Source organism: Ailuropoda melanoleuca, chromosome 6 (genome assembly GCF_002007445.2).
Source record: "Ailuropoda melanoleuca isolate Jingjing chromosome 6, ASM200744v2, whole genome shotgun sequence".
NCBI lineage: Eukaryota > Metazoa > Chordata > Mammalia > Carnivora > Ursidae > Ailuropoda > Ailuropoda melanoleuca.
In genome coordinates this window covers 52,680,904-52,703,796 of record NC_048223.1, presented here as the reverse complement: position 1 = coordinate 52,703,796, position 22,893 = coordinate 52,680,904, and the positions used below count along the sequence as shown (strand labels likewise).

At 45.7% G+C, this 22,893-nt stretch overlaps 1 protein-coding gene across 3 annotated transcripts; it reads right to left on the bottom strand.

The window, feature by feature from the left end:
* Positions 1 to 291: 291 nt before the first annotated feature.
* On the bottom strand, positions 292 to 21,748 carry LIPM (lipase family member M). Of its 3 annotated transcripts, none has more exons than XM_019794271.2 (10): positions 21,578 to 21,748; positions 16,545 to 16,671; positions 13,761 to 13,878; positions 10,522 to 10,720; positions 9,581 to 9,690; positions 7,198 to 7,334; positions 6,659 to 6,805; positions 5,132 to 5,203; positions 3,831 to 3,902; positions 292 to 909 (listed from the first exon to the last, which is right to left on the bottom strand). In XM_019794271.2, the coding sequence occupies exons 2-10, from the start codon at positions 16,641 to 16,643 to the stop codon at positions 640 to 642; spliced, it is 1,224 nt and encodes a 407-aa protein (XP_019649830.1). In that variant the 5' UTR covers positions 16,644 to 16,671; positions 21,578 to 21,748; the 3' UTR covers positions 292 to 639. The 3 variants fall into 3 exon arrangements, with proteins under 3 accessions (XP_019649830.1, XP_019649828.1, XP_019649829.1); XM_019794270.2 differs by having other exon boundaries at positions 293 to 909; positions 16,545 to 16,650; XM_019794269.2 differs by lacking the exon at positions 21,578 to 21,748 and having other exon boundaries at positions 16,545 to 16,825.
* Positions 21,749 to 22,893: the final 1,145 nt, after the last annotated feature.

Below are 22,893 nucleotides of genomic sequence, written 5' to 3'. Positions count from 1 at the left end.
CGTGCTTCCTGCAGGGCGCACTGTGCTTACTGGAAAAGTCGCTATCTTACCAAATTATTTCCTCTGAGACTCCATGGTAAGACTTGGCCCTTTCTAATGATGCTTAAAATATATTCTGTCCATACTGTTCTCTTTCCCTTCCTCTCTCTCCCTCTTTCTTTCCTAAAGCAGTTCAGCTTCCTTGAGGTAGCATTATGGCTCTATGGCAATAAGGTGAAAATGTCTAGCTTAGTTACAACAATCCAGAGATTCAAGACCTCTGTCTCTGTTCCATTCTGTCATTTTACTTGACCGTTCCAAAAATATGGCTTATAGAAAAAAAATAACATTGTAAAGGGGTCTCCCTGAATGACATAAAGAGTCCTAGCTAATTCCTAGCTGTCAGGTAAAACACTCTTCAGGATGGCAGAATACATGACAACGCATGAAACCTATGTTCACCCAATGAATATTTTAATCAGCTGAAAAAAATTTAAATGCCAGTTTTAGTGTCAAATACAGGAAATCTGAAGGAATGTGTATTATATCTCTGCCTTCCCTTCCCCACCCCCCTTCTACTGATATGGGAGGTTTCCAATTCTGGAAATCCTGAAAGTCCTCCGCTCGGGAACCCTCTAAGACTCGTCAGTATCGGATGCCTCACAGTCTGACCCAGCACATTCCCTGGGAGAAGCTGGTCTCCTCCTGCTTCATCAGATGTATGATCTCATTGTACATACGGTGAGGAGCATCCAAGCCCCAGATGAAATCCACATGTGCCCATTCAGGAATGTGCTTATGGTAGATGAGACTAGTCACCTCGGAGAGCAGTGTCTTCACGTCCTCCGGATTGGAAAGCCAGTCCTGACCCCCAGTCCACACTGCAGTGGGGACCGTCATGTCTCTGACTTTGTACCTTATGGGAGTTGGCTAGAAAAAATGAATAATTTTTAACTGTCGGTAACATTTGGATTTCCAAACTCACGATTTATATTTCAAGTCAACAGAGTCAAAATATGCCATGTGTTGTGAGGAAAGGTGCACGGGTGCCACAGCCAAACAGGACCACATCCAGAGGGTCCGTTCAGCCCCTACTTGAAGGTACATTCGGTTAGCCTCAGTTTCTTCATCTGGGAAATGGGGATGACACTTGTTAACATCTTACGAGGTTAAGTTGCCTTCCACCTTAAGCTTCAATCTTCAATTCTTTTTCTCCTTATTAATAAGTATTTAACACATACGTTGCCTTTGGAAGATAATGTTTCTGTCCTTTTAAAGGCTGATTTCACAAATTTCATGAGGCCAGAGGGGGAGAGATTCTCGAAAGAAAGGCAAGAGATTGGAGCCCCCTGATAAGATCTCTGGGTCTTCACAGAGACTTTCTGGGAGAACAGAAAGGCCTCAAGGCAGTCCAAGTTCAAAACCTGGGATAGTCAATGGCACAAGCACTCAGGTCCTTTACACGGGGAGTGGGGGGGGTAAGGTGGGGGGTGCTGGGGCGTGGTTGTAACAATTAGACACCTGCTCCAGTCCCCCATCACCCAAAGTAAGGAATCTAGGATTCTGAACTGACAATCTGCCTCATTCAAGTAGTGCTTCTAGATCAGACCAGCTGGCTGAGCCCTGAGGTTAATCAAGCACCCAGAACTTTCTCCTGTAATGTTGAGCCCTGATTCTTCTCAGAAAATCCACTGTGGAGCCAAGGCTTTCAACCCACGAGTCCTGGTTGACTCTGTGGCTTTCTAAGAATTTAGAGTTCTACCCTGAGATTGTGATTTACAATAAGGAGTATATATTTGGTCTTCATTCCCATTTCTGGTACAGAGGTCATCTTTACCCTTGGAATTTACTCAGTGATGAGAGCCAACAAAATGTCTTTTGTTAAGTTAATGAGGTGACTTTTGGACTTGATTTAAGGATGGGGGCTGGTCACCAGTGGAGCCAAGCCTGTGATTAGAGGGTTGGAAATTTCAGTGCTGCCCCCAGACCTCCAGGGAGGGCAGGGGGCTGGAGATTGAGTTCAATCACCAATGGTCAATAATTGAATCAATCATGTCTATGTGATGAAGCCTTCATAAAAACCCTAAACAAGGTTGGGAAGCTTCTAGGGCTGGTGAACATGTGGAGATTTGGTGAAAGTCAAGGGCTAGGAGAGAGCTGGAAGCTCCTTGCCCTTCCCCCATACCCTGCCCTCTGCACCTCTTCCTTCTGGCTGTTCCTTGTTACAGTCTTTTGGAATACATGGGCGATCTAGGAAGTGAAATGTCTCTCTGAGTTCTGTGAGCCAATCTGGCAAATTAATAGAACCCAATGAGAGGGCTGTTAGAATCTTCCAGTAGAGCCAGTGGGTCAGAAGCATAGGAAGAACCTGGGCTTGACATTGGCACGTGAACTCGAGGGCAGTCTGACTCTGATGCTCTCTCCAGGTCGTGTCAGAATTGAGTGAAATCGTTGGACACCCAGCTGGGGTCTGGAGACTTGCCTCTTGGTAGTGGGAATCTCCCCCATGCCCACATATGCATAGGAATTTGGTGATCAAAGTTACTTTTTATGGCCTAACTTAGACACGAAAGGTTGGAGCATTCTAAGGCGCCAGTCCTGTATTTTTCTCATTTTACAGGTGAACTGAATTCAGGTTAGCTCTAAGGTGCTGTGATTCTAAAATGCCTTTTCTGCATAAATGTTTTCTTTTTCTTTCCTGGGGCCTGCCCTGTGTAAGCCACTTTCTCTAGAATTTAAAACATTAAGGCTGATAAATTAAAACTACCTTAGAGCCGGAACACTTTCTCCAAAGACATGTTTTTAGGAAACAATGAAGAAGGACTTCATAAAAAGTAGCTGATGCCCATGACTTAGACTTTGCTGGTTAGGCTTTTATATCTAGACTGATGTAGGGGAGTGGATGTTACATACGATCCACGACTCTCAGAGGCTGGCCTCTGTCTGTCAGGCTCCCTCTGGCCTTATGCTCATATGGTCAGTATTTGTTTGCATTCACGCACAAGCTAACCAATAATCTCAGTGGGGGTTTTATGCTCAGAACAGTAGAACACACCATTCCGACTCTCCACTATTCATTCCATTCTGGAGTATCAGCTGTGCATTTTCTTAGATAAGGTAATAACTTGTCATGTTTTTCATTTGCAAATGACAGATGCATTAAAAGTGTGACCAGCAGAACTCTTAAGGAGTATCTAGTGCAATAATAATAATAATAATTATAATAATAATTATTATTATTTTAAAATCGGCTCCACAACCAGCATGGAGCCCAGTGCAGGGCCAGGACTCCCAACCCTGAGATCAAGACCTGAGCTCAGATCAAGAGTTGGATGCTTAACCGACTGAGCCACCCAGGCGTCCCAGTCCAATAATTTTTAAAGATAAAGACGTCAGGGTGTGCAGAATGAAAGCAGCCTATCTATGACCCCTCAGGTGGTAGGGTCGGGGCAGGACTCATAAGCGACCCTCACTTATCACCAAACGCCCTTCTATGTGCCACGAAGCAAACTCGCCCCTGCCATCTTCATTCCTGGTTTTACGTTTTATTTTTATCTTTTGATCCTAAAAAGATCCTTCTAGTGACCACCAGAGTCTGCACTCCTCCCTTCACCATATCTACCCCATCTCGCTCCTTAGAAGCCCAAGCACCTTGCTCATGGCGGCGGACTGATCAGGAAAGTTCTCTTAACTCCGTTATGGAAGCAGGAAGCCTCTTGGCTAAGCTGTGAATGTCTCTCTTTTCAAACGGAGTCAAGCCTGACCTTGTATATTATTCCTGCCTTCTACAAAATACCGTCATTATAACTTCCCTCCCATTTATTTCAAAAGGATGTGCTTGATTTTCTTACCTGATTGCCTTTCTCCAGATTTTTGGTCTCACTCCCCCAGTCAAATGCCCGGAGCTCCCCAGAATTCATTGTCTATAAGGAAACAGATTGACACGGCCTTCAAATGCGTCCCTGGGTGAGGGTGCGAGGGGGGGTGCGAGGGGGCATGAGAGGTGCTACCGAGTCTGCAGTCGCGAGCCAATTGGAGAGCAAAAGCCGAGGCTGCTCTTCCATTCGGTATTCAGATAATCTTCGAGAAAGCAGAAGGGCAAGAGTAAGGCCCCTTCAGGGAGAAAAATGCCCTGGAGACGCACTTGCCACCTTGTCCTACAACTCCAGAAAGCACATCCCCACCACGGTCTGTGTAGGTGCTTGTCCCGCACACCCTCGCAGGCTCGATGGGAGAGCGCCCCCTAGAGCCGAGCCATGCGGTGATTCCGGGAGAAGGTGACCAAAATTTCATTCAATTCCGAATTCTTCTTTCCTTTTGATTATAAGGTCTCTCTCCTGATACACACACACTCTCTCTCTCTCTCACACACACACACACACACAGAGCAATGACCTTAGAGGAACATTTTGACAAGGCTCTAAATCGTTAGAGAAACAGGACCGATATTTATGATTTTTAAGTCTCCCTCAGTATTCTTAAAACTTTCTGCCTGAACTAGGAGCCCTCCGTTTTGTTTTGTTTTGTTTTCCCAACGAGGTTGTGGTTGTAGTAGGTGAGAATCTAAGGTTAACTAGGTTCTCAGCCTTTATTTCCATCCTTATTTCCACAGCAAATCGGTCACTCTTCAGTGTCCTCCGCAACGAGCAATATTAGGCACAGCGCTTCTTTATAGGTGAAGCAATAATTAACATCCGCACGGTCCCCAGAAACGGTTCGTGTGACTGGTGATCGGGAACCTCCCACCTGTGATTGCGGTGAAGGCTGCAGCGCAAAGGACTCCTGTGAATTAGGTCCTGCCTTCGCGTTTTTATTACCACTTGACCATCGTGCTGGAGGAGCCGAAAAGGAGAATGGAGACATGATCTCCAACCCCAGCTGTGAGGTGGCTAGAGGCAGAGGAAGGTCTCACTTGGACCACCTGAAGTCACACTCTTAAGGTCCACTAAAGATTCCTTGGGCCAACCCTCCCCTCCATCTTCTGAAAAGATTCAGATCTAGATCAAATTCACGGTCGAAGCAGCATTGACAAGATCATATTCCCTCTTGGAATAAATGTGAAATAACACCTGGGCTGTCCAAAGGACATCCCCGACTGCTCCGGACAAAGTGCACAAAGACCCTTGGCAGAGACGACGGTTAGCATCCCTACCTGGCTCCAGTGCAGGATATTCTGCACAGACGTTCCAGCCAGAGTATGAGCCACGTACACGTTTGCTCGGCTCTGTAACAAAACACAAGTGGTTTGTGGGGCGTGCAAAACTCACAAGACGTGCACCTTGTCAAGACCATGTCTCCAGGGTGTCAGACTGAGAAGTGGGAAGATCATCAAGTTATCAGCATTCACAAAACAGTAATATAACATAGGGATGCCTGGTGGCTCAGTCATTAAGCGTCTGCCTTCGGCTCAGGTCATGATCCCAGCGTTCTGGGATCGAGTCCCACATCCGGCTCCCTGCTCAGCCGGAAGCCTGCTTTCCCCTCACCCACTCCCCCTGCTTGTGTTCCCTCTCTCGCTGCCTCTTTCTCTGTCAAATAAATAAATAAAATCTTTTAAAAAAAGCAATATACACATACGTATAAATAAAAAATTCCACTAAGTGTATCCCTGGGCGCCTGTATTTTTCATCTGAGAAGTGCTTCTCTTTAAACATCTGACTTCTTCTTTTAAAAAACTTTACCAGAATAATTAAGGATGAGGGCTGTAGAATTGGGTCTGTATTCAAATCCTACCTCTGCCATTCAATTTTTAGGTCAGTTTGGGAGATATTTAATGCATTAAATCTCAGGACACTAGTCTGTCAAAGGAAGTTATTGATCATACCTGTCTCATTGGCTTGTTACGGGAAATCACTTAGCCTGGCACAAATTAATGCATAGCAAATGGTAGCAATTAATCATATTATTTTTTAAAAAGGGAAAAAAATCTTCAGGAGTGAAAGATGTATTCCTCCAGCTTCTGGAAGTGCTGCTGGCAGACAGCACCCCACTCTCAGGCTTCCTTGTGGGGCTGCTCCAGGTGCAGAGAGCTGCCCTGCCCAGCGTCTCCCCTGGTGACATCTGTAGTAAATGACAGGTTGAGGTGGGAGTATAAAGACCAACCCTCTCACTTTAACTTGGGACAGCTTGGAAGTGTCCTCCTATCTTCACATCAACCGAGAGTCCCTCGGAGACTGCATCTCGGCTTGATATTTTCGATCTACCAAATCCCGCTCGCTTCCTTTCCCTGGTGTCACCCCGAGGGTATCACCCCAAATCGTTATGCATACTAATCTCTGCCTCCGAGTGTGCTTTCTCAGGAAGCCACAGTGACCCCACCAACGACAGCTATGCCTAAGTTGAACTGAACCCTGGGATGTCCCATTAATCAAGAAATGGGAAGGACCCAAGGAGAAAAATGAGGTGCACGGTGCCTACCAGCTCTCTCTTTCGAATAATGTTACCTCACGGTAGTAAAGCTGCTCTCAGACCGCTTCCATCCATAATCTACGACGTCAGCTTCTAGCGATGCCGTTATGTCAAACTTGACTCAGGCTGCGTTGAAGTATTTTCTGCATGTTAGCATGATTTGAAGAAAATGGAATAGGTCTTCCCTGGCATTAGCTCACTCTTAGGATGTGAGACTAATCACTCCTCGCTTTGCTTTGGAAAACTAAGAATTGACTAGGCTCCCACTTACCATGTTCATATTGTTTGTATTAAATCCTCCCATAAGTAACATGACGTTGCTACAAATCTGATCGATAATCATCTGACGGCACAGGTAAATAGCAAACTGTCTGAAGAATCTGGTCTGGTACAGAAATTCTTTTCTGCCGAACAGTCCCTGTAAAAATATGACATGGAATTGTAGTCGTTACATTATAGCCAAAAAGAAGCGAGTCTAATTTAAAAGCGTATAGATCTTCCAAAACTTAAAATGGAGTTCGTCCCCAATCAGCCCATCATAATCTGAAAATATTGTAAGTCAAAACCCAGGAGCTGTGGCTGCTGCCCGGCATCACGGAGAGGTTTGTCTCAAATATCACTAGCCCAGGAAAAGATCAACATTCAAAATTCAGAGCATGGTTTCTACTGAATGTGTATCACTTTTGCACCATCATAAAGACAAAGAATCGTGAAGTCGAGCTATTGTAAGTCGGGGCTGTCTGTACGTCTTAGCAAATTGGGTCGGAGGACTTTTCTACGCAACAAGGAGTTATCTGAGGCGTCACATACCTTGATCATCATGTCCGGCAGCAACAAAAATTTGGTGCAAGGGCTTTTCGCATGTTTAAGAGTGGCTATGGGTGCTAAAGCAAAATACATTTTGATTTTCTGAGCCAGTTCTGGCATGGTGGAAAAAGCAATAAAGCCTACAAGAGAAGAGATAGGTCAGTGTGGATATTGCATATGCTAGAACCCATAAGATGCCGATTGTATTTTTATCAAGTTATTTCAGTAACTATGTGTGATTATGTCTTAATTGTCCTACAAAAGTATAGCCTCCTTGAAAGGGAAAACGCCAGCAGCCAACATGCCCCAGTGTCCCTCCGATACCTGGCATGCACCTTTCTGCTAGTAGGTTCTCACTGAATTATTGAATTAAGCCATTGAGTCTAATAGTGTGGAATTTGAGAAAACATATAGACAGAGAAATAAGTATGTGCCAGACACTTTTCAGGGCACTTTCGTAGTTCCTACCTCATTGAATTCTCAGACTCTTTGAGGTATTTTTAACAAATCTCTAGTTTACAGTGAATGAAATTGAGAATTAGAGAAATTGCTTTGTTTATTGGTAACAAGCAGGTTCTGTAATATAATGGGTGTTGGGATAGCAGGGTTTCCGCCAGTCTCCTTGATTCCTACCTTTTCTGGAATCCAAACTGTACCATGATCTAATAGACAAGCTGTCTACTGAACTGGATTCCAACCCTTATTTGTCCTAGACCAGGTCTGGGATGCTCGCTCAATCACTCTGGGCCTCGGTTTCTGTACCTATGAAAATCTATGAATTATCACCACGTAGGCACCATCCCTGTGGAGCCTTGGGGAGAAAAAAGGCCGTCATTCAAAGCCAAGGCATGGTCACTGTATTTGAAATACTCTACATCTGTGCATTCCCTGGCTAGGCTGATACTCGCAGCTTGAGTGCAAGGGGGAGAGGGACAGAGGAAAACTAGTATTACGTGACTTCCTCCAGTCCCCATAGGTGAGTGAGTATTCGTGAAGAATGCTTCCTTCTCAACTTTCCCCTCCCTGTGATTGGGCTTGCCAGCCACATGCAAAGGCAGGCTCAAGAGTGACTCGTTCCTCTTGCTCTTCCAACTGTACCATCAGTAGGACTGGGCTGGAACTCTATTAAACTTGCTTCCAGCTTGATTGTGACCCTCTTAGAACTCCCCTCAAATGTCAAGTTTGAGAACTCAAGCTAACTTCTCCTGGTGAACATTTTTCTTTATGCAAAGCTGGTATAAGTTCTCCATCTAAACAGCTCTGCAGTGGACTACTAGAAGAATCCTATACTTTTTTGCCCCCTTTGTTTTCTTGAAACAGCATTTGGCCTCATCATCAGCACCGTTGTCTTAATGTCAAGCTGGACAATTTGAGCATGGAGCAAAGCAGCTCTCAGAGGCCTCTGGCCATTAGAGCAGCAGCAGGCATTAACACCCCACTTGCTTTCTGTGAAGTGTGTGGTGAGACGTGGCATCCCCATGTTATTGGAAAATCCAGAGAGGAAAATATGAAAGTCAGGCTCTTTTCATTCACCAAAGAGAACCAAATATAAATAAGCCCACTGAAATCCTGCCCTGAGTTCCGGAGTGGGGGGTGTGTGCTCACCTGTCTCCCCAGAATCCCATACCCTGGCCTTCCCCTTTGGGTTTGGCTCAGGGTGAAAGTAAAGAGCGCACTCAGCCCTCCCAGAAGAGCCTTCTCCTCATGGCTCACAGCGCCCCTCCTTGCCCTGGCCTAAGCCAAACATTTCCTACTGGCTTTGGTCCAAGAGAGAGTCAGAGGCCACAGCCTCCACTCCTGTCTTCCCAGTGATGACCTGTATCCTGCAGGACTCATGAGTTAAGGTTTCTCACAAATTCACCAAAAGCAAAAGGACAACAGCACGGAATTCCATACATTGGCCATAGGAGGGAAGGAAAAAGACTTGCATGAAATCCCCCAGCCATCCTGTTTGTAGTGTGATGACCATGCTTACTGTTTATTGAATTGAGTGCACACTCCGGACCAGAAACTGCTCTTAGACTTGTGTCTTAGACGAAACCCCTGCCTGCACAGAGCTGATCCACATTATCCCTGAATAGTTTGAACACCTCTAACTCCCCTACGAGGGCGTTACCGTCTTCATGTCATTGGAGACCACAGGGCTCGGACAATTCACTCGAGGACATTCACCTGAGAGGTGGTGGAGTCAGATGTGACCTAATCCCACATCCGTCTGCTTCCAGAACCCTTGCTCCTTCTGCTACTCTAGTCCCAGGCTTCCACAGCCCTCAGGGTCGCTGAAGAGGACAGGACAGAGCTGAGAGAAGGTCAGGTGCCAGCCACCTGGCCGAGTGCCATATGCCCACATCCCTGATTGTACAAACCTGCTCTCCATGAAACCTACCCATGGTGGTGCCCTGCGAGTAGCCGACATAATAGACCTTTTCCTGGCCGGTTCTCTGCAAAATAAAGTTTATGACTGCAGGAAGGTCAAACCTAGCCATCTCATCATAACTATAAGGGGGAAAAGACAAAGTTATATGAAAAATTATAATCAGAAACAACAGAAGCAGCCCCCAGGGTTTACAAACAATCCCCCCAGTCATCAACCCCACCAGCTTGTGACCGTGCCCCTCGCGGACCTCGGGATGGACTTGTTTCACACCTGTGACCCATGGGGGCCTCTGGGCTCTCAGACTATTTGCACTATTTGCACCTTGCTGTTTCCCCAGATAGTATCACAGAGCGATAATCATTTTCAGTGACTATTTACTGAGCACACAGGCCACCTCCTGGTGGAGATGCCTTGCTGTACAGTTAGCAAAGCAGCACCCGGCCGCACAGATTCATTTGTATGGAAAGGATTAAAAATGCCACAAGGCCCTTCTCCGACACAGGTTGAGATAAAGAGTGGGTTGAATGCCAATAGGTAATTTACACAAAACATCAAAAACCGTGAGATATGTATTAGCCAAATTGTTAGTCCCTAGGGCTTAATAGTTTCCCTGATATCTCTAATGTTGCCTGATGTCCTCTCTTTCTGGGGGTACCAGTCCTTGTCATTACTTGGGGGGGGAGTTAGCCCCAGGATATGCATCTACAAGGACATGGACCTACACCTTCTCTCAACTACCTGACACTAACCCCCATCTCACCCTATTAGCCAGACCATTCTTCTACTGGGGAAACCCAATCCTCCCCACTACTTCCCCCAAATTAAAACAACTGGGGGATATCTTGGTAGGATATCGATGACCCAACCAAACTAAATCATCCGAATGCTGGAAGCCATATTCTCTACCCTGTTCTCCCAAAGACATCCGTGTCCACCTCCACTAGGTATACCTGAAAGCCCAGAACTCGTCCTGGTCTACAGAGAGGGTCTTGTGTTTCCGAGACCAGATGTTCCCCCTGCTGTTCCCCAGCCACACGTCATAACCGGCGTCTGCCAGAATGAAGCCCAGGCTGTTGTTGGGCAGGTTGGTGATCCAGTTGCTGGCGTCCCCCAGCAGACCATGCTGCAGGAACACCACTGGCCTCGGACCTACGTGCAAGAGAATTTCAGCCATGAGACAAGTTCTCTACCTTCCTTGTTACCCTCTAGCGTGCAAGTGCTTTTGAGTTCAACAGACCTGTTGAAATTTTGATTTAGCTGCTTTTAGATCAATTGTATTAGTTGGTCACTTAACCTGTCTGTGTCTTGATTTCCTCTATCAGAAAAACAGGATTTCTGTTATGATTAAGTAAAATAGCGCACAGGGAGCAGATGCGACAATGCCTGGCACAGAGAAAGAATCAGTAGAGTTCAGCTTCCATCGTCTTTCTGTAGTTCTTACTCTCACTCAGTATGTCTATGCACCACTGAGGATACTGGAAGTGCCCAGGACATAGTATAGTCTAATGATTGAGGTAATTATGGAATTATAAATGTAATTACATATTACATAATTATAAATGTGTATATAATTATATTATAAAATTATATATATGTATGTGTGCGTGTGTGTGCGTTATAGATACCATATGCAGAATGGTTTAATGATTACAAGCCCTTCATGTCAAAAAGATTCACAAGCCAGCTTGAAGGAGCTCCCACTGCTCAAATATGGGAAAATTTAGACTCAAAATAAATAATGATAGCAAAAAATCATATCCCAGTGAATAAATTAAGAATGTGTGAATCCAGGAGCGCCTGGGGTGGTTCAGTCGGTTAAGCGTCTGACTCTTGATCTCGGTTCAGGTCATGATCTCAGGTCAGGGTCTCAGGGACCCATGATCTCTCGTGACTCTGAGATCATGACCTGAGATGAAATGAAGAGTCAGACGCTTAACCGACTGAGCTGCCCAGGTGCCCCACGTTGTATACTTTAAATACATGCTATTTTATTTGCCAGTTATATATCCATAAAGCTGAGGAGAAAATAATTTTTTTTAATAAAGCGAATATCACCAATATTGGAACAAACCATTATCACGGGCTTCATGATGCGACACGCTGGGGACACAACTTCACTTCCACAGTATTCGGGCCAAAACGTATGACCTGAGTCATACCATGAAGAAACATCAGACAAACCAAATTGAAGAGCATTCTATAAAATAACTGCCCAAAAACGCTTTAAAAATGTCAAGGTCAAAAGAGACAAAACTTGAGAAATTGTTTCAGTTCACGGAGACAAAAAGTCATGAAGACTCAATGAGGCATATGACCGCGGATGAGACTACTGATCAGGGAGAAAAGCACACACAAAGGACTTTGGTATAACTGGAAACATTTTCATATGGGCTCTGCAGTAGATACTACTATCAGTCAGTGTTAATTTCCTACTCTTGATAAATGTATTGTGATGATAAAAGACAACATCCGTCCTTCTTTTTAGGGAAGGGAGTCAGGATGCGACCCAGCCTACCCGGAGATTTTCTCCTTGAAGAGGCCCGCAGGAACTGCAGGAACGACACTGGCCACTAGAGGGGAGTGTTCTGCACCAACTGTACCAAAAGGGCAGATGGGTGGGTTCCTTGAACTCCAAACTCTGGGGCCATGAGTGAACAGTGTAAGTAAACAGGATGTGTGAATAGAAATTCCAACCATGAATAGGGGTGCAGGTGACCTGTGAGCTCAGGCACTGCCACAGTCACTCAATTGCTTGGAAGAGCCGTGCCTTGCTTACCTCCTAGGATTTGTGGGCCTCACTGAAAATTCTCTCTGCAGCTCCAGCCTCCGTTTATTTGTATAAAATTCATTCATTCATTCATTCATTCATTCATTCATTCATTCATTCCACATATATTTATTGGCATCTACCATGTGCGTGGGATTCTTTTAGGCACTGGCTGTATAGCCTTCAACAAAATAGACAAAGTCCCAGCTCCCAGTGAGTTTACATTCTGGTTGCGGGAGACAGATAATAAGCCAGCAAATTGTCTATCCTACCAGGTGGTAAGTGCTGTAGGGAAAGTATGCAGGAGAAGGGGCCAGACCCTACTAGGAGCCAAGGGGCTGCTTCAGATACACCGAGGTGGGAGCGTGTTGGACATACAGAAGGCACAGCTGTGCAGCTGGTATTAAAAAAAAAAAAAAAGCTGGCTTTCAAAAAGCTGCACATGTGGAAATTAGAATAAACCAGAACCCTGAAGCTTGTTTATGCCAAAGACAATAGCATTAGCCCGGCAGCCTCTGGTCCTAGTTAAGAATGTGGGCTCAAGTAGCAGACAGGTCTTGATTTGAGCGCGGGTTTTGCAATATTCTAGCAAGAGCTGTTATAGACTTTCTGGACAAGTTACTTAACCTCTGTGAGCGGCAGTTTCTTCAGATTATTGTGAAAGTTAAATGAGACTAATGCAAATAAATTATGTGACATCCTAGCTGGCATTTAGAAAGAACACAGGACAAAACTGTATTATCCGTACTCATGACAAATACTGTAGTTGCTGCTATGAACGTAGAGCTAGAGTATTCAAAGGAACAGAGCACACGTTAATTGGTAATGAATGTGAATATTTTTTAAAAGCCAGCGATAGCTGAAAATCCCATATACAAAAAATGGGATTATAGGAATTGAAGAAATGTATCAGAAAATTAAAAATGTACATCTATTGCCTAATTCTTAAAAACTTCAGTGAAAAGCTGGGCGACATCTCAAATACTTAGAGTGCTATTTGGATGGGGAATACAGAGTACTCAGGGGTGGGCGCCAGGTGCCATATTGGAGTTTGCATTCTTTATAAGCAGGGGTTGGTATGGTCCATTCAAGAGACCATCGGTGGCTACTGTAGAATATCTATATAAGAGGGGTTTGGGGAATGAGTCAAGTGCTAGAAGGGGTCAAGAAATGGACCTTTCTGGAAGGTCTTTTTTTTTTTTTTAAAGCAAACACTATGTTCCTTTGAGGTCATTGGGGATACTTGGTATAAATGGGGTGGTGGTGATGGGGATGATGGGGGCAGTGACGCTATCTTTTGGCCCAGACAATGGGCCCCAGTCTATAACAAGAAACCAGACTCCCCTCTACGCACTCAAACCACAAGGAAATCATTATTATAGAGAAGGCTGCCATGTTGGGGTGGCATGGCGTGAGCCATACCTGTCTTCTTTGGTTGTCCTAGGCCTTGAGGAATTCTGTTAATGGAAAGGATGTACCCATCTTCTGTCACAACTTCATACTCCTCACAAGGATAGCCTTGATGTTGGATGATTTCACTCTAAGGAAAAAGCAGTGTCTTTTGAGTTCAGTTATGTATGGCTATACTCTCAATGATCCAAAAGTAATGAGAAGATTCCTCGACTCTGAAAGACATAGAAAGGAGTCCCTTGTTTTCCCTAGTTACTCATGTTATCTTAGAAAAACTAGCAAGCCCTCCCTAGTTCTCATTTTCTTTGCTTTTCATGTAGAGACTGGACTAGAACAATGGTTCTCGAAGTGTGGGCCCTGGACCAAAAGGGTCAGCATCACTTGGGCCCTTGATAGAGATACAAATGGTCAGTTTCCATCTAAACTGAATGAACTGGGATTTGTTTTTAACAAGCTCCTTTGGAAATTCTGATTCACTCTAATGTTTAAGAACGACTAGACCAGAAGACTGATTCCAAAGCCTGGGTCCAGGGCAGAATCACCTGGGGCACTTAAACATACAGATTCCTGGGCTCACTTCAGGTTAGGGACCAGGTAATTGTCAGGCAGCCAATGAGGCATTCTTCCCAGGACAGCTTATGAGAACCTTTAGGTCATGCGTTCCCTATGGTTTTTTCAGCTCTAAGAACCACAAACTCAAGGGCAGGAGCTCTTAACATTTTTAGGTCAGGGATCCCTCAGGGAATTTGAGGAGAACTATAAAAATGAATATGCACATGGACCCACAGACACATTTTTGTATCAATTTTCAGGGGTTCCTGATTCCTGGTTGCCTATATATGGGCCCCTGTTTAAGGACCCCTGCACTATACAGTCATTACATGTAGAAAGTCTTTGTCAATATGAAGCTTCAGATCTCTCCTCAGGAGCCTCCCTAGTCCCACCCACCGTCATCACCCAGAGGAGGGAATCATTTCTCTCAGCTTTAACAGGACTGAGAAAGGAGAAAGCCTGGGGTGAAATGCCCAGTGTCGTGCATGGGGGAAAGGGGCATACTAGTTAAGAGAAAGACCCTGAGGTCTCCCTGCCTGAGTTTTAATCCTGCTTCTAACACAAACTAGCTGTGTGATCTTGGGAAAATTAGTTAACCTGTCTCTGTTCCTCAATTTATTCATCTGGAAATCAGGTATACCAATGGCCTTGGCTCTGGGGGGTCTGGCAAGACATGTGAAGAGATAATGCACATATAATATTCACTAGGTTACCTGGCACGTAGTAGGCCTTCAACGAGCATTAGTGACTACTATAATGAAAAATCACCCCCATCTTCTCAAGTAACTCCTATTCATTTGCAGACTTCAGCTGAAGAGATCTTTTTTCAGAAAACCTTTCCTGAATTCCCTGGATCAGGTCCCCCTCTTCTACGTTTTCTTCTTCGATTTCACTGCTCTCGTAATTAGTAACTGAGGGTCTATTTTCCCTGCTGGACTGCAAGTTCCCTGAACTCCAGTCTTTTGGCATTCTTAGATCTCTCTGGAACTTCAGTGACTAGACTAGCATCAGGGGCCCGCTAGGTGCTCATTTAACACTGGCTAGAAAAACACAAGCAAGAAACCCATTGTGTACCAAAATATAGGATAGATTCTATGCATATACATCAGTCTACAGAGTCAAGCCTGTTCAGGCTCTGAACCACTCATATTCTATTTCATCGAGTGTATACCAGTAATTATATGGATTTCCTATTTTACTTTGCTGCTGCACGCATAAACACTCAATGGCAGAGTCTGATTCAATGGGCTTGGGTATTAGGGTTCCTGAAGCCCCAGCAGCGACCAGTGCTGGACACACCCAGTGGGTGAGGCTCAGGGAGACCGGCTCTGCTGAAGACATTGCCTCCGTGCAGTAACTCAGACGAATGTGTGTGGGCTCTTCCCAGGGCCGCCCCACTGGCGGGAGCCTCTCCTCACCTGGGAGGGTTGATTGCACGTTGGTTTCAATTATGAGCTTTGTGTCCAGGCAGGCCCGGATCTAAATCACAGCTCTGCTACCTGCCAGTGGTGTGGCCCAACCCAAGTTGCTTATAGCCCCTTATTCTGAAAAATGGGGATGATCCCGTCTCCTGATTGGGCCGTACCTGGACAGCTTTCAGTCACCATGTCTGCCATGGGGTAAGCATAACTATATGGTGGGCATTCCTAAAGTCAATGCAGAACTTGAAAGTAAGCCCAGCACTCTGGGATGCCTAAAAAGATGTCACATCATCCATGGGTCACGTACACGAGGCCCTCTCTAGAGGTCACCAAGACCCCCTTTTTGCCAATCGACTGAGGTCCCAGTCCAAAAGAGGGTACAAAGAACAGATGCTACTAGAAGCAGGCGTCCTGATAGTAAGAAGGGGGGACTGAGACCTTTCTAACATGGAAGCAAGTACAAAAGGAATAAAAATCACAGAGGAAGTGGAATCACCGAGGGTCTGGGTGTGGCTCAAGATGCGGGGATGATTTCTCTGCATCTAGGATGGACCGCAGAATCCATGTGCTTGGTGCCCAGGGATTAAGTCATTCACCCGAGTTTACCTAACTTCTTCAGGGAGGACGAAGGTTGACACATACCCAGGTTAGCATTCTCCCCAGTGCAGCATGCTCATTTATGACTCTGCTCTGCTAGCAAAAACCACCACCACATAGTAATATAATATATAATATATAATATATAATGCAGATAATACACAGATGCACAAGTTAGCACGTGAACCACTTCACTTCCCCCAAACACGGAAAAATCCCAACTTACAATATTCATGAATGCTTCTGGGTCCACGGCTTTCGTTGGCATACATCCTGAATTCACATTTCTTTGGAACAAATACGCCACCAGAATCAGAAGCCACATCTCCGTTCTGTGTGAGACAATCCACACTCTTGACAAGATTTTTGGCATGATTCAACATCTGCATTTATTTATTTTTTTCCTGGCAATATCACAGCTAATCCTAATGTCAGAAGGAGCTACAGCTTTAAAAAAAGCTGTTTCCTATATGTTCCATCCAGGGTTCCTCCCCCAAATTCGGAAGCAAATTCAACGAGCTTGGTTGACAGGAAGGAAAGAGCTGGAAGCAGAATGGAAGCGTGGCCCAGGATGTCCCAGTGCCACCAGGCCCCTCCCACTCCTCCCAGAACACAGAGCCACCAACCCTCAACTTCTAGGTGTATAGAACTTTCTTTGATGCCACCTGGTGTTGTGTGCATATGATACAGCCCAGAAAACCCCCGTACTTCAACATCAGGAAATAGCAACCACAGGGAAGATCCTTTTTCTTTTTTCCCTAGTTTTTGTCTTTCTTTGGAGGGTGGAAAGATACCGAGTCTGCAGAACACATTGCAAGCTTCTATAGCCACATTCCAAGGCTTCAGTGATCAGTACCTTTTTTTTTTTTTTAAGATTTTGTGTATTTATTTGACAGAAAGAGAGAGAGGGCACAAGCAGGGGCAGAGGGAGAAGCAGGCTCCCCGCTGAGCAGGGAGACCGATGTGGGGCTCAAACCCAGGACCCTGGGATCATGACCTGAGCCGAGGGCAGACGCTTAACCAACTGAGCCACCCAGGCATCCCCTGATCAGTCCTTTTATTGCAGGTCAAGGTACTGGTAAGTAGTTTGATGTAACATGTCGAGAAATGATAGGACATTTTCTCTTTTTAGCGATGGGTAAGATCATTGTTTGGAAGAAAACTAATCTTCCACATTTAGGCCATTTCTCTGTGGCTCAACTAAACAGACACGTGCAAAAAGTTTTCTTTTGGGTTATAATCACCCCCTAATGCCAAGAGATTAATGAGACCAATCCCTGGCAATTAACTCATCTGCAATAACTGAAGTGAGTTGCAGCCTAGTTATTTTCACGAATGAAATCTCCCAGTTTGATCCACTGTGTGGCCATGTGAGCCCTTCCTTACCCTCCTATTTTTTAAGCAGGCCAGGGACATAGATTCATTGTCATTTTAAGTAAAGCGTGTGTTAGAGTGTAAGGGGAAAAAAAGACCATTATTTGAAGTACTCTATTTCTTGGCTTGCACATCAGGTCTTCAGACCTGAGCTAACAGCAGCCACACTAACTCAGAGATGTCTGGAATGTGGTTGGTGAGGGAGCAAAGCTGGAACAGGACTGCTGGGTCTGTGACAAAGGACTGCCCACGCTCTCGGCCGCACCCGGCTGGGCTGGCTGCAGAGGCATGATGAGGTAAGCCTGAGGCTCTTATCCGGACCGATCTCAACATTCCCCCCATGTTGATCTGATGCTTGCTAAGGAGGGGCCGTCTGACCTCGTTCAGAAGAGCACGGACGTCACTCTAGCACTGAGAGCCCCATGTCCTCAGTACCCACTGAGCTCGCTCCGACGTCCTGCAAAGTGAGATTTTCGAAAGGAACTTTGGCCCCCACCACTGACATTGTAGGATTTTTAAACGTCAGATAGCTAGAAAAACCCAGAAAATCACATTCGGCTCTTTCGTTTTTAGAAATGTGAAGACTGGCCCCACATTACCTAGGCAGAGTGTGACAAAGCCGATACTAAAAATTCAGGTGTTTTAATACATTGATTAGTATTATTACCACGTGGGAAAAAATGTAATATTTCTGTGTCCTCGTCCCCATTCGAGGACAAAGCCTTACACCATCAGAAGAAATGATATCAGTCTCTGGGAATTGTGTCTTTAAAACTTTTCTCCTGGATTTGAGATTCAAAGTTAGTCTCAGTGATTTCATTATAAATTTGGGAAACATAATCTACTCACATTTGCTCCGATGTATTCAGGTAAGATCAAGTCCCACATTAGATTAATAAACTTGTGAATATTGTACAGATTTATTAATAAAAGAATTGATGCCAAGAAAGAATCCCATATTTTGGGTGGTTTTGTTTTCAGCCTTGAGGAGCCGTGTCCTCCTTGGGTTTGAGCATAATGCAGAGAAAAGACAGTTCAATTCGGCTACTAAATTCTTGGGTAACTTTCTGAGCTCACAACTGTTATTTTGGAAGCAGGAAAGTGACATTCTAAGTCCAGCTCAAGGAAGTAAATTTTGAACAAACATGACCTGAGTTCAGTTGTTTCCCACTCCAGAATTTTAACTCCCTTAGCAACTCTGACAAGCTAAGGGTCCTGGGATTGAGCCTTACGTCGGGCTTCCTTGCTCAGTGTCTGCTTCTCCCTCTGCCTCTCCCTCTGCTTGTGCTCTCTCACTCTCTCCCTTTCCAACAAATAGATAAATAAATAAAATCTTTTAAAAAGTACCAGGATCGCAATATAAGACAACAGAATGTACTTATGTGTATGTGAGGCGTAAAGAAAACCACAGGGTTTTAAAATAATAATTGCCCAATATCATGGTAACTGGGTTGAAAGAAGGCGTAGCCTAAAGTGTGGGTTAATTTATTTTTTTAAAAAAGAGTTATTTATTTGATAGAGTGGGTGGAGAAGCAGAGGGAGAGGGAGAGAGAGAGAGAGAGAGTGAGAGAGAGTGCACACACGAGTTGGGGGAGGGGCTGAGGGAGAGAGAGAATCTCAAGCAGACTTCCCACTGATCACAGAGCCCTAGGTGGGTCTCGATCTCACCAAGCTGAGATCACAACCTGAGCCAAAACAGAGTTGGACACTCAACCGATTGAGCCACCCAGGCGCCTCAGTGTGGGTTAATTTCTAAAATCAGATAGTCATACGCTAAAAACATTTCCCCTCAGCTTTTGTCTGTCTGAAGGACGACTTTGCTGAGAAGGTCTTCTCGGTTGGCGGCATCTTTCTTAAGCGCTTTGAACATCTCATCCCGCTCTCTCCCAGGCTGCGTGGTCTCTGCTAAGCCCTCTGCTGACAGCATTGTGGGGGCTCCTTTAGATCAGAGCATTGTTTTCCTCTTGCTGCTTTTAAAGTTCTCTTTTGTCTTTGACTTTAGACAGTTTTATTATAATGTATCTTGGGGAAGATCATTTTGAATTGAAATTTTGGAGTGACCTTTGAGCTTCGCGAACATGAATATCCATCTTTCCCCAGATTTGGGAAATTCTCCATCAGTATTTCTTTAAATAAGCATTCTGCCCCTTCCCCTCTTCCCCCTTCCTGGACTCCAATGGTGTAAACGCTGTTTCTGTAAGTTCCATAGGCTTTTTTCTTTCCTTTTTATTCTTTTTTTTTTTTTTTAGCTTTTGCTCCTCTGATTGGATAATTTAAATTGATCTATTTGCAAGCTCACTGCTTCATTCTTTTGTTTGTTCAAGACTCTTTTCAAATTCTCTGTTGAATTCATCAGTTCAGCCATTGTATTCTTTAGCCCCCAAATTTCTGTTTGGTGCTTTTTCATATTTTCTATCTCTCTGTCGAACTTCCCATTGTGTTCTTGTATTGTTTTCCTGATACCATTGAATGGTTATTTGTGCTCTCTTTTAGCCCTCTGAGTATCTTTAGAAGAATTATTTTGGACTCTTTGTCAGGCAATTCCCAGAACTCTATTTCTTTGGGGCCAGTTCCTGGAGGTGGGCCTTGTGCCTTTGCTGGAGTCAGGTTTCCCTCATTCTTCATGATCGCTTCTAGCCTTGTACAGGTGTCTGTTCATTTGAAGACGCGTCACCTCGTTCAGACTTAGGAGCTGGTTTTGGTGAAGGACACCTTTTGCCTGTGGGCGGGAGCGTGCCGCGGCAGGCTGTACAACTACGTCTAATGGCGCAGGATGCCAAGTGTAGGGATAGGTGTCAGTACCAGGTCCAGCGGGGAGTGGTATCTTTTTGGCTCAGACTGCTGAGGTCCAACGCATCGACAACTGTGTGGTCCTTGGTGAGTGCCGTGAGGGTCTGCGGTGGTGGCGAGGGCTGCTGGGGTCCTCAGTGGGTCCAGTGGCTAGGCATCAGGGTAGGCAGCTGGAGCTGGTGTTATGCCCGCATTTGGCTGTGGGCACCAGCTGGAGCTGCCTGTGTTACAGGGGTCAACTGCAGACACACATGGAGTGGTGGGGGTAGGGCGGGCGGCAAGGACTAAGCCCAACCGTGGGCACACTGGCAGCTGTGGGGGTCTCGGCTGTCAGCGTGTGCTCCCGTGACTGCAGTCCCCCATTGGGCATGCATGTGGCAGTGTGGTCAGTGACCGGCGTCATGCTGGTGGTGTGCAAGGACACTGTGGAGGGACTAGCTCTGAGCATGTACCCAGCAGAAGGGGTCTGTCGGGGTTTAATTCGGTGTCTTGCTCTCATGCAGCTGCTGCATCTGAGCTTCCTGCTGCCGCAGCAGAGGTGGGGGTGGAGGGGAGCAGTGACTGGGGAGGCGTGTGCCGGGGGGGGGGCCAAATACCTATGGAGCAAATCTGGTGAAATCTGCAGGGCTCTGTGGGGGCTGAGCTGGCCACTGGTTCCTTTCCTTCTTTCTTTCTTTCTTTCTTTCTTTCTTTCTTTCTTTCTTTCTTTCTTTCTTTCTTTCTCTTTATTTATTTGAGAGAGAGAGAGAGAGAGCAGGAGCAGGGGGAAGGCAAAGGCAGAGGGAGAAGCAGGTTCCCCGCTGAGCAGGGAGCTTGACTCAGGACTCGATCCATGGACCCCGGGATCATGACCTGAGCTGAAGGCAGACGCTTCACCGACTGAACCCCCCCAGGCACCCCTGGCCACTGGTCTCTTGAGTGGGAGAAGTTGCTCGTTTTGTCTGCAGAGCAGGTGACTGGGAACCGTGGTGGCCCCTGTTGCCTTCTTCATTCCTAGCTGTCTCTACTGTCTCAGCTTCGCCAGATGGGTGGGGTGACACCGAAGCAGGTCTTTCATGTGGTGTCCTGAAAGGCTGGGGATGCTCCCCCACTTACCTCCTTCTTCGTCAGCAAGGGGGCTCTGAGCTGGGGAGCTCCCTCTTGACACGGGGATGCAGCTGTCTTCCTCTATTCAGGCAAGATGCGGCTGTCTTCCTTTATTCTCGGGTGTTGTGTGGTTATTCTCAGGTTATTTGTTACCCTGCGCTGCTGAGGCTCCCTAGGTGGACTCCAGAACTCTCCGGGAGCTGTTTTTATTCGTGCATAGTTATCTAATGGTTGATCTCTGTGGGTGGGGTTGGAGGCTGGTGTGTCCTACACTTACTGCGTGTGTGACCTCCTGCTACTTCCTTACCCTTGCTGAGCCTCAGTGTCGCCCCTTGTAGTTTTTTTTTTTTTTTTTTTTTTAAAGAGAGAGAGCACAAAGGAGGGGCAGAGGGAGAGACAGAATTTCAAGCAGATTCCATGCCCAGCTCGGAGCCTGATGTAGGACTGGATCTCATGATTCTGAGATCATTACCTGAGCTGAAATCAAGAGTCAGACACTCAACTGACTGAGCCACCCAGGTGCCCCTCACCTTGTAACATGTGAATAGTAATGGCACCTTCTTCCCAGGCTGCCGTGTGGGTTCAGTGGGTAAGAAGGCAATGCCTGGTGCGGAGGGAGCCCTGAGCATAACTCTGCAAGTCTGCTTCCTGCCTGCCGGTCAGGGTTGCTGTGATGCTGGCCAGTGGCTCCTCACCGTGGCCTCCTGCTGGCTGACTTGATGTTTACAGGATAAACCAGTTTCTCCATCCACCAGGGAAACTAGGTCACCCGGTGTGCAGGGGCGCGGTCAGAGCTCTGGCAGACAGGTCCACCTCTGACTCCCGGCTCTGTCCCTTCTTGGCTCTGTGATCTCTATCGAGCCCCTTCACCTCTCAGCGCCTCCGTAAAACGACGACACCACCACAGTAAATGGGAAAATGTATACAAATGGAATAAGCTCGTATAGGTACTTTCTTTCCCTGTTTTTTTCCTTCTTGAAGGATCCCGTGATATAGACCCAAGCTTGGCGGCTTGAGTTTTCAGGTTATCTCTAACCCAGGATGAATTCAGCCCTAGTTTGTTAGAGCCCAAATCACAGACTTCTGACATCATGGAGTTCAACTTCCTGACTTTTATTTCAAAACTAGATAACATGCAGACTGCATATTTGTGGTGAAACTTCAAACACTGTGAAACACATAGAATGAGATGTACATCTTACTTTTCTTCCTGGAGTTATTTCCCACTAATAGCTTGATGTGTAACCTTCAAGATACTTCTTATATGTTTACATACACGTGTAATTATACATTCATGGACAAATGCATGTAACTTTATATACATG

Bases quoted from the DNA above. Each gene is read 5' to 3' on its own strand.
- LIPM (XM_019794269.2), bottom strand. From the start codon at position 16,691: ATGCCAAAAATCTTGTCAAGAGTGTGGATTGTCTCACACAGAACGGAG. The intron at 10,721-13,760 runs GTATGGCTCACG...TCTTGCACGTAG, and splicing joins AGGACAACCAAAGAAGACAG to GTCCGAGGCCAGTGGTGTTC. The intron at 3,903-5,131 runs GTAGGGATGCTA...GTTTCCTTATAG, and splicing joins ATATCCTGCACTGGAGCCAG to ACAATGAATTCTGGGGAGCT.